Below are 18,503 nucleotides of genomic sequence, written 5' to 3' on the forward strand. Positions count from 1 at the left end.
GGGAGATGTTGGTAGCCGATTTAGCACGATCGGAATCACACGCAATTGCGCGCGGCGCATGATACATTGGTGGCTGAGCATGGTCGGTTGGAGAAAGAATTACAGGCTTTGCAAGAGTGACTCATAGAACTGGAAGCCCTTCACGCTTCTGTCGTGCAGGCAGCCATTCGAGATTGGCGAGGTTTTGACAATTTTGAGCAAGTGGCGGATGAGCATGCTATGTCATGTATGCCTACTCTGCTGCAGGATTGGTTGGCGTGCCCTCATATGTCAAGTCAGCCAATGATGGACGCCATGGCTAACTGGCGGGAGGCTCAAGATCCTCGTCAGTTTACATGTCCTCCTTTCGTGTAGATCTTTCAATACTGGGTGACCACGCAAGGTGGTCGGGTTGCTATGGCTCCTCTCGCAGAGGTTTAGTTGCGAGAGACGTTAGAGGATCAGAGCCGGATAGTTCGCGAAGGTGAGGCTTCCTTTTACATGGGACATCGACAAATGCAAGAGGTCTTCTACAGCAACCACCTCAACCGATGATCCCTACTACGCCATCCCCGCCTGATAGTGCTTTCCTGATCACTCCAAAGAGATCGGGATATGGAATCAGTTCGTCCCTCGCGGCGCCATATGACCCCACTCCCAATACCTGATCACCTCCATTATTCACCACCCCCACTTGGGCCAAGACTTTTCTTATAAAATGGGCCCTAACCCTGGGTATCATGGCCCCATCTCAAGTCCCCCACTTTCATTAGTTGTTTCTGACGAGTAAAGAAAGTATATATGCTCTTGACCTTCAACGCACCTCGACCCTTCCAACTCCCGACCTGGAAGCTCTCCTTTCCCCTACAAGAGAAAGATAGAGCTACTCGCCACCTTCCCTTCGTGCGGGCTTATTGGGACGCCATGCCGCGAAGGGTATCTTAGCGGCCCACTGAAGAGCGGCATATATTGAACGTTGAGTCGCATAATTTAGACTCGTAGATTGCGGTGAAATGGGATAGGATGCATCAACCGCATTGACCGCTGAGAAGCGGGGGAATAATAAGTCGACCGCTGAAAAGCACGACAGTGCATGTCGACCGCAAAGAAGCGGGGGAGTAATAAGTTGGCCGCTACAGGCCCAAATAGAAATGTGTACGCCCTCGGCTTTGAGATCGCATCCTATTAACCTGGGTGTACCTGTAGGTGGGCTGCATGCTACCTCATCTAGCACCACACACTTTTTTTTTTTAAACGGAGCACGCTGGGCTGCGTACCATACCCTGCAGGCCTAGGTAGATGTGTGTATACCCCTCGTCTTGGGGTTCGCGTCCCCTTCAACGATGGTATACTAGTGTGGGGGCTGCCTGCTGCCTCATGCGAGCGCCACACACCGTGTGATTCCCTTTTTTTTCTTCTTCTTTTTGTTTAGGGAACGGCGCACGCTGTGCGGCGTACCATACCCTGCAAGCCCAGGTGGATGTGTGTATACCCCTCGTCTTGGGGATCGCGTCCCCTTCAACGATGGTATACTAGTGTGGGGGCTTCCTGCTGCCTCATGCTAGCCCACACACCGTGTGATTTTTTTTTTTTTTTTTTCGGGAGTGTACGCTGGGTTACAATCCTTGTAAGGCCAGGTGAAGATGTGCATGTTGGAGCGGAGCTCGCGTTCATGCGGGTAGATAATAAAGATTCATCATCGTGTTAGGATCAACATAACTTTATTATGCTTAATAACGAGGATGAAAAAAAAAAAAAAAAAACCAAAAAGAGAAGAAAATGTGAAAGCGTACCAAATCTAGGAAAGGAACTTATGTATTCCACACCCCTCCAGGATGTGGCTTCCGCCACCCCGCGCGTTCCTGGTGGAAGTCTACTTCCAGATCTGTTCATCTGGGTGCTCGCTGGGACTTGAGTGCGTGATAGAATGAAAGAGGATGGATAAAGCTAGGGACGCACGCTTTTTGTAACTGTAACACCCCCGATTTCCAGGCCATTTTAAACTTAATTATGCAAGATGATCTAACCACAATATAAGCAAAACACAGCGGAAGTCTAACTATATAAAACTGGAAAGCGAAGAGTGTTATGCCACGTCCATACAAAATGAACGCACAGGCAACATGACAAAGCTAACAAAGTCTGAGGGAACTACACTATCCATCACTAGATCGCGCTCGCCACTACTCGGGACCTGAAAAGCACATAGATACATGGGACGACGCCCGGTCAACGAATAAAGCTGGTAACCCACCAATACATGTTAAGTATCATACATAGATAGTATATACAAAATCATTTTTGAAACGGAATACTGTATATATAAGTTCAAAACCAAAGATAGAAGTCAACCACAAGACTCTATATAACTCACAACGAGATTAAGGGAACACATCCCAAGACATCAAGAAGTAACAACGACAACACAAGTAAGGCTCAAGGTACACCATAAACCGGGAATAAGAAATATAGAACGGAATAAAAGGACTATTATTGCTAGTGCGACGGGAGGCCCACGTAAACGCGCACAAGCCCAATGTCGCGGGCCTAGAAACAATAGTACAGGAAAGTTATACGGTGAAAAGGGAAATAAACAAATAGACAGAAACCCGATGCATAATACCATAATCGATCCTTTGACCAATTAGGAGAGAGAGAAGACTCAGACCGCCAGGCTCCCAGGTCCTTAATGTTTCTTGCCCTGTCCTAAACTGATCGCAGCCCCCCCCCCCCCCCTCCCCTTATATATCCTCTCAGGACTTCCGCATACCACCCACATGTACGACATCTACAGGCCTCCAACTCCCACCATACACGTGTCCTCCCCTCTCCGCACGTTCCCCCAACGGCTCGAACGAGTCTATTGATCTCTGCTCCTATACGCACCGCCCTCATCAGCTGCCCTTCTGTGCGCAGCATGGATGCACTAGCCGCCATTCCACCCACATACATGCTTGTACGTAGCCGCCACCCCGCGCACGCATGCATGCAATAGCCGCCATTCTACCTGCATTCATGCATGTACGTAGTCTCCAACAGCGTGCATGCAACCGCCACCTGTTCGCGCAGCCGCCACCTTATACGCATGCAACCGCCACCCGTGCGCGCAACCACCACCTTATACGCATGCAACCGTCATCCGTATGCGCAGCCACCACCTTGTACGCATGCAACCGCCACCCGTGCGCGCAGCCGCCACCTTGTACGCATGCCACTGTCATCCGTGCACACAGCCACCACCTTATACGCAGGCAACCGTCATCCGTACGCGCAGGCGCTACCTTGTACGCAGCCACCACCTTGTATGCATGCAACCGTCATCCGTACGCACAGCCGCTACCTTGTACGCATGCAACTACCTCGCATACACGCGTGCATGCATGTTTACGAGGTCCAAGCGTACGTATAGGCATGCATGCGAGCAGGGGCGGAGCCAGGATTTGTTGGTGCGGGGGGCCGATCACAATTTGAGAGATAATAATAAAATACATTAATATTCATTTCACATATTCCAAAATACATCATTATATTACAAATCTACTAAAATTTAGAACGTCTCTCTTGCATGTCACGAAAATCATCTATAATTGAATCTATACTAAATTGTTTTGCAATTTGTTTTTCAATATATACTAACAAACAATCATTAAGAAAGTCATCTTCCATCTTGTTATGGAGTGTAGTCTTTACTATATTCATGGCAGAAAAAGATCGTTCTGTAGTAGTTGTAGATACTGGAAGTGTGAGAATGAGAGTTACTACTCTGAACACAAGAGGATAGATGTTCGATTTTCTAGTTTTCACCAACCATTGGCATAGATCAGAAATACTTTCTAGTGTTATGAAATCAGGAAGTTGTTGCACATGTTCAAAATGTTCAAGTTGCGTTCTTAGTTGTAAAATCTCATAATCTTCAAAGTCTTGAGGGTAAAACTTCTCCACCAACTTGCAAATGTCATCAATTCTGAATTATATACGCATCTCTTTTGGATCTAACGATGAACTGAGAATAATTAACTCCATTGCTTTATCATCAAACCTATTGCTCAACTCTTGCAACTGAGAATCAATCACGGCATTAAAAATATCAAATTTGTAATGATGCCCAATTGTTAATTCATCTTGTTGATACCTAGCCCTTCCCCTTCTTGCAATATATTGAGCATCAAAATCCGGCACAGTTATGTTGACAGTTTCACAAAAAGACTTCACACTTGCAACTAATTCATCCCATCCACTATCTCTTAAATTTTGAATAAGCAATTTAGTAGATGACACAAGATCCATTGCATTCAATATTTCTTGAGATTGAAGTTGTAAAGCTTGGCAAAGCATATTTGAAATCTCCAAAATTTTTCTCATGAGATGCATAATGAATACAAACTCAAAAGAAGTGAGTACCTCATAAGCTGCATCGGCATCTCCACGGTGAGCATGTGTAGTTCCATATTCAACAATATTAAGTAAAACTTCACATGTTGCACTATACATTCTCATCAAACTTGAAATAGACTTCAAATGAGAACTCCAATGAGTATCACCCGACCTTTGTAAAGAACCAATTTGATTAAGACCTCTCCCACTTTCAAGCTCATCAATACTAAGCAAATGAGCAATATTTGAGGCATGAGCAACTTTCAACTGGTCATTGCGCTTACATGATGCCCCAACAACATTAATAATAGAGTTCAACTTGGTGAAAAATTGATGGACAGGGATGACTTCCTTTGATGAAGCTACTAATGCCAATTGCAATCGATGTGCAAAACAATGAACATAATAAGCATAAGGACATTCATCCAAGATTAAAGCTTTCAATCCATTCCATTCTCCACGCATGTTACTTGCACCATCATAACCTTGTCCCCGAATATTCTGAACATCAAGATTATGATGAGATAAGATAGAAAAGATAGATTCTTTCAATGTTGATGCAATAGTGTCCTTAACATGAACAACTCCAAAGAAACGTTCTTGTATAAAGCCATCTTTATTAACAAATCTCAAGACAATTGACATTTGTTCCTTCTTTGATTCATCTCGAGCTTCATCAACAATGATACAAAATTTTGCATCACCAATTTCTTCTCGGATATCACTTTTTACTTTAGTTGCCAACACTTGCAAAATTTGTTTTTGTATTGTTGGTGATGTATATGATGCATTTCGTGGGGCCTTATTAAGAACTTTTGTTACTTCATCATTAAAAGAGGCAATTAAACTCAATACCTCTAAAAAGTTTCCACGGTTCATTGATGTTATTGACTCATCATGACCTCTAAAAGAACATCCTTGAAATGCAAGCCATCTCGTTGCCTCAATTGAAGTTCTCAAGCGAAGTCTATTCTCTACTATTTCTTGAGAAGTGAATTTCTCAATATGTTGTGCAATGTGATTGTTGGTTCATGAGATCCGCACAAGCTTTCTCGGCATTTCGGTGAGGGGGGGGGGGGGGGTGAGATCTTTCCCAATATGTGCTAAAAATGAGCAATTTTTCCCATCTCTAACTTTCTTCTATGATCTAAACCCATTGATAGTAAAAGCATCCAATCCAGAAGGCCCATCTTGAGTATGAAACATTGAAACAAATAACATGGTAGACAAAATGCTGCATCTTTACTAGGAGAATATTCTAACAAGAAGGGAATAACTTAAACCAAGATGCTTGAAAACTACGAGGATGATTTTCTCCCGATTTTGGATACTTTGAAAGCAAACATTGATATGGGCCGACCTTGATATAAGCTCTCCTAACTTCATCACGCTTCTCAATGGGACACTTCCATATTGGTAGTCGCAATCCCGGATCACGTTCTAATGCTTGAATATCAAACTTCTCATTGATTTCAACTCTTTGAGCTTTTTCAGGACGACTTTCAGAATTCAATGGTTCAATACTTGAAAATGGATTTACTTGAGATGTTGAATTTTCAGAATTTTTTCTTTTAAAGAAAAGATCAATTCTTGGTGTCTTTTTCATTTCAACTTAATCTTCTCATGTTCTCACTGTTAATTTTTTTGACAAATCAATTAAATTAACTAAAACCAAATGAAAAAAATAATAAATAGAGAAATATTAAAGTAATAGATATTTAAAGATTTTGGTAACAAAATGACCTAATTTCAAACTCATCAAATGCCCATTTAGCTATTTTATTATGATTTATGCACTAGTATTCAAATTCTAGCAAATCCTATTAAACTTTTAAAAGTATAACATACACTAACCAAATGAGAAGTGGAGAATGTCGACACTCGTAAGCGGTAGCCCGAGTTCACCGTGGTTGCCGTCGTGAGTCGTCAACTGAAGAAACGAAAGAGAGGATTTAACTATTTTGCCATTTACCCCGAGTTTATCGCGGTTGTTGTAACTTGTGAGGATGATGAATCCATTTTCAATAAAGATTAATTCATAAAACAAATTCAAAATTTTAAAGAATAAAAAGGAAATAGAAAATTATCCATATACTTGCAAGTAAAAAATTGAAGAGAATTTGTTGTTTGGAATATCTGCCGCTGTGCCGCATCTGTGTACTGTGGTTGAATTTTTGATTTGTAAATTTAGAATTCGGATGGTTTGAGAATTTGGATGGTTTGCTTACTCAGGGAGAATTCTTTTAGGTGGGAAAATGTTTGGTGGGCCACGTGACAATGACACTTGCTTGTCTTGCTTATAGCTATTATAATACTTAGTTCTAAGTACTAACTAACAAAAAAATAAAAAGGGGGGGGGGAGGGGAGGGGGGGTACGCCGCCACTGTCCATGATGTGCAGATGTGCTGCCTTATACTAACATACATTTTTTTTCTCTGGGGGTGGGGTGGGGGGGGGCAAGGCCCCCTCTTATTATCAGGTGGCTCCGCCCCTGCATACGAGCCCATGCGTGTGAGCCCCCCTCCTCATCCCTTTGGGCTCACACTCTCTAATCTACATGGGCCAAGCCCATTACATTATTCTCCATCAAGTATGTGTGTGTGTGTGTGTGTATATATACACACACACACACACACACACACACACACACACACACACACACATATATATATATATATATATATATATATATATATATATATTGGTAAGTTATATACCCCGGGTCCGTGTATAGTCGGGTCGGGTCGAGCGGTTCGGGTCTTGACCTACGGGATGGGGTCAAAGGTGACGGGTCAAACCCGAGATGGGTCAAACCCGCCACCTCGGTGGCCCTATAAAAGGGCTTCTAGCCCTCTAAGGAAAGGGAGAGGCCAATTCTAGGCTATCTCTCGGCCCTCTCTCTCTAAGCTCTTTCTCTCTTCCCTCTCTCTATATTTTACGCAGAACAGCAGATGAATAAAAAGGGAATTTGAGCTATTTTCTTGTGTTCTTCCTCTTGTTCATACATATATTTTATGTATTTAGTACATACAACCGACATCCGGGAGAATTAGTACCATCAAATGGCGCCGTCTGTGGGGACCGTGGCAAAAGGCTACGTTCTTATCATCAAGCTAAGCAAAGAGCAAAAGCTACAGAAATTCTGAAAATTGAGAGGAAATCTGGAATTTGCAAGCAATCACCAAATTCTGGAAATGGAGGTGGTTTAAACCCAGGCACTCAAATTACCAAACGGGCGCCCCGACCACTCCACCACTCAGTTTCGTTGTCTACCTTCTCCGTTCTTTACCATGTGTTCTGATTTAGATGTTTGCAGATCCAACTTTCATCAAGTCTGCCAGCGAGCGCCAGCTTGTTTCATCATCTTTTTTTTGCTAAGCTGCCTCCATAGAAGAACCGCTGGTGTCACCCGCATGCAACCACCGGATCTCCTCCACCTCTTCCGGCGAGACAGCTACGACTATGCTTCGTTGATTCCGTCAAGCTTCGTCCACATGCAGATTGAGGAATCTACTCCAGATTAGTCTTTCTGTTCTCCTTTACAAATTTGCTGGCAGATCATTCTTGTTGTTTTCTTGTACAGGTTATGCATGCAATCATCAGCGTAGTCACTGCAGATGTAAAGTTCCGTTTTGAACTCCAAAACATCACCATCACCCCGGTGATTCAAGGAACGCCCAGAGTGGAGTTCTATTTTTTTTTTTTTTAATAAAAAAAAAAAGGGGGTGTATATACATATCCTGTCGTTATTTTTGGTTTCAGAGAAAATGGCGAGCAACCGCCTCCGTCTCGGCCTCCCCCTTTCTACCACGGTCGACGACGACCTTTTCTCTCTCCCTCGGCAACGTCCAGCAGCCGAGAAAAGGAATCTCCCCTTGGTTTAGCATGCGGTTTTCACCTTTCCGGCGACCACTCTCTTTTCAGATGGCCGGCGACTCTCATCAATCGAGTTTCATCATTTTCAGGAAAATAGTTTAAGCCTTTAAAGTATGAACCCATGTCTGTACTATGATGTACAAAAGCTAGCAGAAAACCTCATCGAGTCGGAGAAGATGGACGCTACGGTGGTCGAGCAGGCAGAGATCGGGAGAAGCTAGCCATTCATCCCTTGCATGTACTTTCAAGCTTCAATGGCTTGTATTTGGTGGGTGTGGGTGGTGTTGCTGTACGGAGGAGAAGAAAACGGAGAAGAGGAGACATCAATGCTAAAGCTTCGTTCGTAAGTGGTGGTTTCCGTTGCCGGCGTTTTCACCATGCATCACCGCCACTCGCCGTTGCCGCTCCACCACCCTCGTAGCCGTGAAGCGTCTCCTTAGCTCAAAATATAGAAGTCAATGAGCTGCATGTTGTTTGATTGGGATGAGAGGCGGTGGAGTGTGACATCCCAGATGGTGGAGTATGCATGTAATCCTATTGGCGCTGCGCGGCGGTGGCGTGAGAAAAGTCTCAAGGCTGATTTTAATTTTGATTTTAATTTGTAATTTGCTGAGTTTGTAAAGTTCAGGCACATAAATTAAAGTGGGCCGTAGCATATTTAGCTTGTAAGTGGTATAGGCCCAGCTACAAATTGTATTAAGTTATGGGCTTGTACCTAGAAAAATTTGTAATAGTTAGAATTTATTTGTAATAAGTCCGGTTAGGTTGGAATTTCCACCACCGGCACCCCAAGCCCGGTTAGGTTGGTATTCCCACCACCGGCACTTAGAGCCCGGTCAGGTTGGCCTAGCCACCATCGGCATTGTTAAGCCCGGAAAAATCCCGGCACCAAGTCCTACCACGTAGGCAATTTTGGGTCTCCGGACCAATCGGACAAGGCTCCAGCAGCGACCGCAATGTCGTTAAACTATTTTCCGGTTAAAGCCGGCACCTTTTTCCGGTTAAAGCCGGCGAGGGCAATAGCCCAACAGCGAGACCACGCCCTGAGTTCGCCCGGCCGTTAATTCCACTGCCACACGCCCTTATATTTAAGTGCATCCGACAGTGGGGGGCTGGACAGGGTGGGCGGCGGTCGTTTGCGGAGCGGCCGGGTCAAATCGTCTGCTCGGATAACATACTGGTATGTGGGTCGCCTGAGGCCGTATGCCCGGTCGGCTTACTGGTATGTGGGTCGCCTGAGGCCATGTGCCCGGTCGGCTTAGAGCGGCCAGTTCAAATCGTCTGCTCAGGTAACATACTGATATGTGGGTCGCCTGAGGCCATACGCCCGGTCGGCTTACTGGTATGTGGGTCGCCTGAGGCCATGCGCCCGGTCGGCCTAGAGCGGCCGGTTCAACCCGTCTGCCCAGGTAAGGCGATGCTGGCGTGGGGGTTGCCTGGAGGCTATTAGCCCGGTCGTCCAACGCGCTTTTCCACCTCGAGCAGGTCGGCATTGCCACCTCCGACGAGAAGGGAAAGTGAGCCACGCGCCCTGTTAGACCGAGTAGGTTGGCGTTGCCGCCTCCGGTGTTTCTAAAGACCAGTTAGGTTGGCCTCGCTACCACTGGCACTCTGTGACCGGTTAGGTCGGCATTGCCACCACCGGGGCTATGAGTCCGGTTATACCGGTTGATACCGCCTCTTAGCGATGCCGCGTTTTAGCGATGTTGTTTCCGCTTCTAGGCGATGCCGCGCAATTTATCCCGCTTCTTAGCGATGTCGCTTTTAGCGATATGTTTACCTTCTTTGTGCGGTGTTTTACCGCTTTTTTAGCGATGTCTTTCCCCGATCGTCAACCCGTCGTATCCACTCCCTTGTGCTGACGATTCTTGCACCTGCGGGAGTGGGGGCTGCGCTGGCCCGAGTAGCGCGTTCGTCGGTCAGAACGGTCGAAGCACGTTCTTTTCGCCCGATCGCTTTTTAGTTGCGCCCGAGCAGCGTTTGCGCCCGAGTAAGTTCAATCTCTCGGTCGTAAGTAAGTCCGACCCCATAGTTGGTTAGATGGATCTCTAGATCCCAGTCGTGCCCGGCAATCCGGTCAATGACCCGGTTGGGCTCGACCTGTCGCAAGTTGCGTTGCAAGTCCGACCACTGGGTCGGGCGCTCCCTTTCGGTCCACTAGACTGTGTTTAGCGTTGTACTCTTTTTCCCTTGGCTAAAGTTTTTCCCACTGGGTTTTTTGATTAGCCTAAGGTTTTTTAACGAGGCAACCGGCATATGTCACGGACCGTGTAACCCGTTTTTCCAGCCCGAACCCTTCCTCGCTAACTCGTCGTCAGAGCACGGGCTGTGGGGGCTTTATGGTAAGTTATATACCCCGGGTCCGTGTATAGTCGGGTCGGGTCGAGCGGTTCGGGTCTTGACCTACGGGATGGGGTCAAAGGTGACGGGTCAAACCCGAGATGGGTCAAACCCGCCACCTCGGTGGCCCTATAAAAGGGCTTCTAGCCCTCTAAGGAAAGGGAGAGGCCAATTCTAGGCTATCTCTCGGCCCTCTCTCTCTAAGCTCTTTCTCTCTTCCCTCTCTCTATATTTTACGCAGAACAGCAGATGAATAAAAAGGGAATTTGAGCTATTTTCTTGTGTTCTTCCTCTTGTTCATACATATATTTTATGTATTTAGTACATACAACCGACATCCGGGAGAATTAGTACTATCATATATATATATATACATATATACATATATATATATATATATATATATATATATATATATATATATATATATATATATTAATTATTTTTAGTTGAAATTTGAAATCTGGAAGGTTTTTTTTTTTTTTTTGAATATTATTGACTCTAGTACAATGTAGTATTTATTTTATACTTTCTCTAATTATTGCTGCCCAAAGAGTCAATATTCCACCATAAGGTTTCGATTTTGTGACCTTCCCTCAAGGGGAGCCATAGAGGTGCTATCTGAGCACATGGTGCTTGGCAAAATCTGGAGGTTTAGATTGATTGAATGATGTATAAATTTATATTTATTAGTATAAATGCGCTAGTTTATTAAAATTGAAAGTTTAGAATGTTAATTTAAAAATGTCAAAAGTTTTAGTTGAGCACACTTGAAAAGTCCAACAACCCAAAGTTTTAGGGTTAGGGTAAAAAAATTTAAATTGACAAAAAAAAAAAAAAATCGATTAGCCTGAACTGATAAGCTCGACAACCCGATAAGACTAGTCCAAAATCAAACATGCTGGCCCGATTGACAACCTTACCAGACAACCTGATGTTTTAGTGTTAAATCAATAATTTTGTACCCGACCAAAATATCGATAAGCTCGAATCGATAAGTCTGGTAGTTCAATAGGACTTACCCTAAATCGAATGGGTTGACCCAATTGACATCCGTAGTTAAGTAGAGATTTGGTGGAATCAATTAAAAATAAATTTAAAAAAAATAAAATAAAAAAAATAAAATAAATAAATAAATAAATAAATAAATAAAAGGAAATCCATTCGGAGATAGCAATTTACTCTGAAATTTTTGAATTTCACAAAAACTAGATAAATTTCATAACAGAATAGTGAATATGAAATTATAATCAAAATTAAGAATAAAATATGAATAAATTACTAGTTAAATATTAAATTGGAAAATAGTGCCAAATACCTCCCAAATGGGAGGTCATGAGTTTGAGTCTTAGTGGAAGTAATATTAACTCATTGAATTTCAGTAGGTTGAGAAAGTATATTTGAACAGATACTACATGTAACAGGGCAAATTATGTTGTGGAATCCACCATGCATGGTGGACACGTTCCCAAAACGACGTCATTTTCGAAAAAACACAAGCTGTTCTAATTTTAAAAAGAAAATATTTTAAAGAGCCATTCACGGCGTTATGCGGTCGTTACAGGAGGATATGTTAATAATTTTATAAGTATACAGTTTAGAAATTATGAATCTACAGTACAGATATTATGAATCTGCAGTATAGAAATTATGAATCTACTGTATAGAAATTATGAATCTACTGTATTTAAATTATGAATCTACAGTTTAGAAATTATGAATCTACTGTATTTAAATTATGAATCTACAGTATAGAAATTATGAATGTACAGTATTAGGTTTGTGAACATGTGATGGAGCTATTTGTTCATAATTTTATAAATATATGTTCATAATTATAGAGCTATATGTTCATAATTTTCGATGTTCATATTCTCAATTGTTGAACTCTGTATTCACAAATCACAGAACTATATGTTCATAATTTGATAACTATACAGTTTATAAATTATGAATCTACAGTACAGATATTATGAATCTGCAATATAGAAATTATGAATCTACTGTATCGAAATTATGAATCTACTGTATTTAAATTATGAATCTACGGTATAGAAATTATGAATCAACAGTTTAGAAATTATGAATATACAGTATAGATTTTATGAATCTACAATATAGAAATTATGAGTCTACAGCATTGAAATTATGGAGGATAACGGTGCCACTAACGGCACCGTTATTCAACCACATGAAAACGGCGTCGTTTGGAATCGTGTCCACCTTGCAAGATAGGAACGGTTCCACAGCATAACGCTCCGGGTGGATAAATTATTGTGTGGACCATGGTCCATACAGTGCTATGTAAACTATAACAAAAAATATATTTTTAATATATTAAAAGTACATTATTCGTATATTGAATATACATTATACAAAATATTATATTTTTAGTACTTAAATAATATATTTTCTTTAAATATAATATATATATATATATATATATATATATATATATATATATATATATACTAAATATACATTATTTAATAATATAAACCACACAGCGGTTAAATGATTGAGGAGGTGGTGAACAAGCTTTGTGAACCCAAGAAAATGGCCTAAAAGTCACAATTGAGCATCGGAGACCGGAATTGTAATTCCACCACTTTTGCCTCTGGTAAGAGTAGATGGAGGAATATTTTGTATATATAAAAATCAGTAAAACATCAAGTGTAGACTAGAGAATATATTCAGCTTTCCAAAGCGACAAAAATACCCTCGGGCTTAGGGTTCAACAATTCAGTACATTAAAACATTAAAAACATCGCTAATTGTGCATTACTGCACTCCTTATTAGCTTCATAGCTCTAAACATAGTCTCCCTGTGATTGGCCTAATATATGCAACTTTCATTAAATCCTTTATATCAAGTTCTATATATATATATATATATATATATATATATATATATATATATATATTTTCCTGTATAAGAGTATTTGAAAATTAACAGATAACTGAAAATTGATTGCATATGATAAATATAATTTTTATTCTTAATTAATATAGAGTTGTAATAACACCCCCGACCTAGCTAATTAGTCACCAGTATGATGTACTTAATGTCGGAAAAATAGCATAAAATGGTATAGAAAGTGGCTATTTTGTGGTACAAATATATGTAGGTCTACTTCAGATTTAGGTCAGATCAAATGGATTTGAATGTTTCCTAATGAGATGAAGAGATTAATATATTGTACACTCAAAACAGACAAAGGGTGAATGAAAAATTGATTCTCAAAATAAACGAACCCATTTGAATTGGAAAATGAAGGTGGAAAGGTTTAAACTTTAATTCCAGTTCACTGGAATTTAATTCCAGTGACTGTAATTAAATTCCAGAATTGGAATGAATACAAGTATAGAACATATAGATGTTCTAACTTCTATAAACAGCCTCAAGAAATAAATACAACAATACCAAAATCAAAGTTACTGTCCAAGGAAGATAAACTGAAATTCTAGAACACTAAGCCTAAATAAATAAATAAAAGCCCTAATTCAGTAAGTCAAGACTTAGGACTACTAAAATTGAAACAAGAAATTGAGAAAATGTGTAAAGTATAAAACTATAAAATATAAAGTAGAAAAGAGTAAGGCAAACATTACCTATTTGGTCGCCGGTGGCCTTCAGTGGTGGTCAGGCACTCAGGCGACTGGAATGGCGGAGGCGTGGCGGAGGACAAAGCCGGACTGCGTGAACTGGTGAGTGGTGAGTGTCGGTTTGTCGAATATTTAGGGAAGAGTTGGGCGCTCTACCCGACCATTTTGCTCGTGCGTGTAGGTGCAAGATTGCCTATGCACTATCCCAAGTGAAGTGAAAACTGTATGCAACCGACGGTATTCCCCCCCCCCCCCCCCCCCCCCCCCCCCCCAAATCAGACTGTATGGACTTGATAGAACATGAAAATGTACGTTCTACCATAGCCCGAAAACTATCGAACACTTTATAGATGTCAGTTTTTAACCGGAGGGGATAATACCAACAAAAACGGGTATTATCATCTACAAAGAGTACAATATCTAAAACCTTCCGTAGAAACAACGGGGGCGGGTCCCCAAATATTAGTATACACGAGATCTAACGCGTTATTGCTAGAATATGCTACCCTATCTAAAGGAAACCGAGATGATTTCCCAAGCTGACAGGAAGAACACAAACTGAGAACGCCTGATTTATTTGACTCGACCGGGCAACCTTGTAAGACACGCTGTAGAGCCCAACCGTGTGGGTGACCCAACTGTTGATGCCAAACGACGGGGGACGCACGGGCGGTGACAAACGCAAAGTGTGACCTCGGTACAGATAGTGTATAGAGACCCCCTGAACTAGGCCCTTTAAGGAGCACATCCTTGGTTTTGCAATCCTTCACAACAAAGAATGACGGGTGAAACTCAAAATAACAGTTATTATCTTTAGCAAAACGGTTTACAGTTAATAATGATACTGACAATTCAGGGACATGCAAAACATTAGATAAACGCGGGGATTTTGAAACAGACGGAAGTAACGCATGACCTATACCAGAAATTCCCAAACCTGTGCCATTACCCACGCGGAGAACATCACCATCGCTGTAATCCTCGATTTGCGTCATCGCCCCGGCATCCGGTGTGGCGTGCAACGAGGCCTCGGTTTCCGGGAACCACGAGCTGACGTCCAGCGTGGAGCTCCCATCACTAGTGACCGCAACGTTAACCTGTGTCGACGGTGCGTCCGAATACCGACGGTAGTAGTAAACGGCAGTATGCCCTTGCGATCGCCTAATCTGGCACCTCGGCGCTCCTCCTCGGCCACGGCCATGGCCACCGCGTCCACGATGGTTGCCACGACTCTGACCACCGCACTGCTGTCTCCCAGCCCCGGATCCACCATCACCATGCTGTCGCCGGCCACGTCCCACATACATTGCCGACGAAAAGCCACTCGGCACTGTAGATGCCCCTGACGGGAACTCGTCGGAGTGAATGAACGCTTGAGCCTGCAGGTAGTCGGCTAGCTGAGGGATGGAAACTGGATTACCTGAGACGGCAAGAGTGGCCGCCATGGCACGGAACTCCGACCGTAGTCCCCGAAAAACGTAGAGATTTAATTCATCCAACGTCATGGGGCGGCCGGTAAGAGCAAAATCCTCCACCAACAGCTGGGCACGTCCTAGGTACTCCGATGGCATGCTGTCCCCTTGCCGGAGGGCTTGAAACTGCCCGAGGAGATTGAGACACCGGACTCTCGTGGAGGAGCCGAGTGCCTTCTCAATCGACGTCCAAACCTCGCGTGCAGTTGTCTTGCCCACAGCCAAATACATCACTTTCTCAGACAAGGAAGAGATGAGCAGAGACAGTATGGAGGCGTCTTGCTGAACCCAAGTGTAACACCCCCGATTTTATCATATTTTTAAAACTTAATTGCAAGAGATACGCAAACTAATCATCTATTAAACATAAAGCAGAAGCAAGTCTAATCGGGAGTATTATGCCACATCTTACAATACTGAAGATGCACAGGCGGGAAAACTAAACAATAAAAGCAAGTCAATAAGAGTCAAGCCACACAGGCCACTCAAAAGGCTCACAGGCCATAAAAAACAAACGTCTAGACAAGGTGACTAGCTATCTAACGCTCCAAGTCTAGCGCTCTCGGGCATCTACTCATAACCTGTATAACAAGGGAAACATAACATGGGGATAACACGCGATCAGCGAATATTGCTAGTAACCCATCAACACGCGTTAAGTATAATAATATACATAGATATAAACAAAAGCGTTTGAAACTGGGAATACAGTATATATCATTTTAAAGCCGAGAGAGGAAACATCAATAGACTCATCAATCACTCACAACAAAGGTCAAAGACCAACACACTCAATAACTGAAACCTGATACAATAATACTAGCTATAGAAGTTCCTGTACAATAGGCTAAAGAATAGCTCAACTAATCTAAGTCATATAACTATATTAAAAATTTAATTACACTAATAAATTCCACCAGAGGTCCTTTGTTTTTTGTGGCAATTCCAATTTTAGTCCCAGACTATCATTTTTGCCATTTAACTTCCCAGACTATTATTTTTTGGACACTTTTAGTCCTTCTCGTGACTTTTCCTATTTTTAGTAAGGGCATTTTTGTCTTTACATATTTTTCTTTTTGTTATTTTTCCAGTTTCAACTGGTTTAATTGATTTAGGACTTTAGGTAACCTCTGATTTTTAGTAACCATATTTGTCAATCGGTTTTTAGTAAAGTCCTAAACCAATAAACCTATTGAAATCGGAAAAAATAACGAAAGAAAAATATGAAGAGACAAAAATGCCCTTACGAAAAATAGGAAAAGTCATGAGAAGAACTAAAAGTGTCCAAAAAATAATAGTCTAGGATGTTAAATGGAAAAAAAAAATAGTCTAAGACTAAATTTGAAATTGCCACCAAAGACAAGGGACTTCTGATGGAATTAACTCTTTAGGGAATTAGGGTTAGGTTGAACTCTGAAGACTATGAAATCTTATTACAATATTATTATTACTATTAAATTATATATATATATATATATATATATATATATATATATATATATATATATATATATATATATACACATTAAACGATCGATTTTCGGTTCAGTTCCGAAAGGTTTCCCTAAACTAAATATCGATCGGTAATTCGGTTTAAGACCGAACCGGTTCGATTCGGTTAAACCAAATCGAAACACCCAACCCTAGTTTAAAGTAACATTTGTCCCACATTAGTAAAATAAGGGAATTTGCAAATCAAGTCCCATAATGGTTTGGAAAGGCTCGACTCGTGTATGCCGGCACCTGCGGACACGAATGTCATCCGAAAAAAGTGACTGACCAAAATACTTTTTTTTTTAGTACTATTGACTCTTGTTCTATAGTTTCTCTGTTGCAACCTAAGGAATCAATATTCCAACATCGGGATTCAATTCTGTGACCTTCCATCAAAAAGAGTCATAGAGGTACGAACTGAGCACAAGATGCTCGGCAGATTAATGTGAAACTTATAAATCCTTAGCATTTCATTAATCTTAGAGAATACAACATTGGTGAAACATGCATGCAAATCATGTATCATTGTTGTTATTATTATGAGGACATAAATGCATATTATTTGGTTAGAACATCATCATTCAAGTGTTTCCTTTGGATACCTTTTCTCACAATTTAATATTCCGATGTGCAATTAATTTGCACCACGCAATCTTGTATTGACATGGTCTACGTATATTTGTAGTCTTTATTGTTCATTAATCATTGTGGTTTGAAAAATAAATAATGTTTGGTGTGGATTCATGACTTGATGCTAAGGACAACTTGTATCAATAAAATAATTTAATTTCAATTAGTAGGTTTTGAAGGTTGAGTAGTTGTAACGGTTTGGAATTTAAAACGCTCAAGGGATTAAATAAATAAAAAAATTGAGGATTTTTTTTCTATCTCTCTTTAATTACAATTTATAATAATAGTTTGATCTTTAATCATTGAACTTCAATCTACCACTTTAAACATAATCCTCACACAGTCACTATCGAGTTTCAAATATTAGTCTCTTCTTTCAAATACAGTCTACTAAACCACTGAGCTAAGCATGTGCGGGCAACATATGATTATTCTTATATATGTAGGTGATCTCAGCTTCGCCTGATTAATCCTAAACCCACAAAGCTTCGCCCCTAAAATCACTGTAGAGGTAAATCGAGAGTCGCACAATTAGCATACCAGTCAAATCTTAGTCTTTATGCGCGCACAATAGATCGAATCCACACCTTTCATCATCGCGGATCTTTTTCTCATTCACGTTTCCAACGAGATTCAAACAACTACACTGCCAGCTTTAATCATGACTACAAAGCAAATAATCTTATCTTAATCTTACGAATCATATGCTTTTTATCTATTTGTTTCAAAGGT

The 18,503-nt window shown here is 41.4% G+C and overlaps 2 protein-coding genes across 2 annotated transcripts; both read right to left on the reverse strand.

Annotated features, from left to right (window-relative positions):
- Positions 1-3,948: 3,948 nt before the first annotated feature.
- Positions 3,949-5,232, reverse strand: LOC109157441 (zinc finger MYM-type protein 1-like). The gene has a single exon (XM_019305348.1). The coding sequence runs from the start codon at positions 5,230-5,232 to the stop codon at positions 3,949-3,951; it is 1,284 nt and encodes a 427-aa protein (XP_019160893.1).
- Positions 5,233-5,500: 268 nt separating this feature from the next.
- On the reverse strand, positions 5,501-15,878 carry LOC109157442. Its single transcript, XM_019305350.1, has 3 exons — positions 14,869-15,878; positions 5,714-5,852; positions 5,501-5,611 (listed from the first exon to the last, which is right to left on the reverse strand). The coding sequence occupies exons 1-3, from the start codon at positions 15,876-15,878 to the stop codon at positions 5,501-5,503; spliced, it is 1,260 nt and encodes a 419-aa protein (XP_019160895.1).
- Positions 15,879-18,503: the final 2,625 nt, after the last annotated feature.

This window comes from Ipomoea nil, unplaced genomic scaffold (assembly GCF_001879475.1).
Source record: "Ipomoea nil cultivar Tokyo-kokei standard unplaced genomic scaffold, Asagao_1.1 scaffold2781, whole genome shotgun sequence".
NCBI lineage: Eukaryota > Viridiplantae > Streptophyta > Magnoliopsida > Solanales > Convolvulaceae > Ipomoea > Ipomoea nil.

Coding starts and splice junctions, on each gene's coding strand:
- LOC109157441 (XM_019305348.1), bottom strand. CDS start 5,232: ATGAACCGTGGAAACTTTTTAGAGGTATTGAGTTTAATTGCCTCTTTT.
- LOC109157442 (XM_019305350.1), bottom strand. CDS start 15,878: ATGTATTTGGCTGTGGGCAAGACAACTGCACGCGAGGTTTGGACGTCG. Junction 5,853..14,868: donor TATACACTATCTGTACCGAG/GTCACACTTTGC, acceptor GAATTCTGAAAG/TCGTCCTGAAAAAGCTCAAA. Junction 5,612..5,713: donor TTAGGAGAGCTTATATCAAG/GTCGGCCCATAT, acceptor CCTTCTTGTTAG/AATATTCTCCTAGTAAAGAT.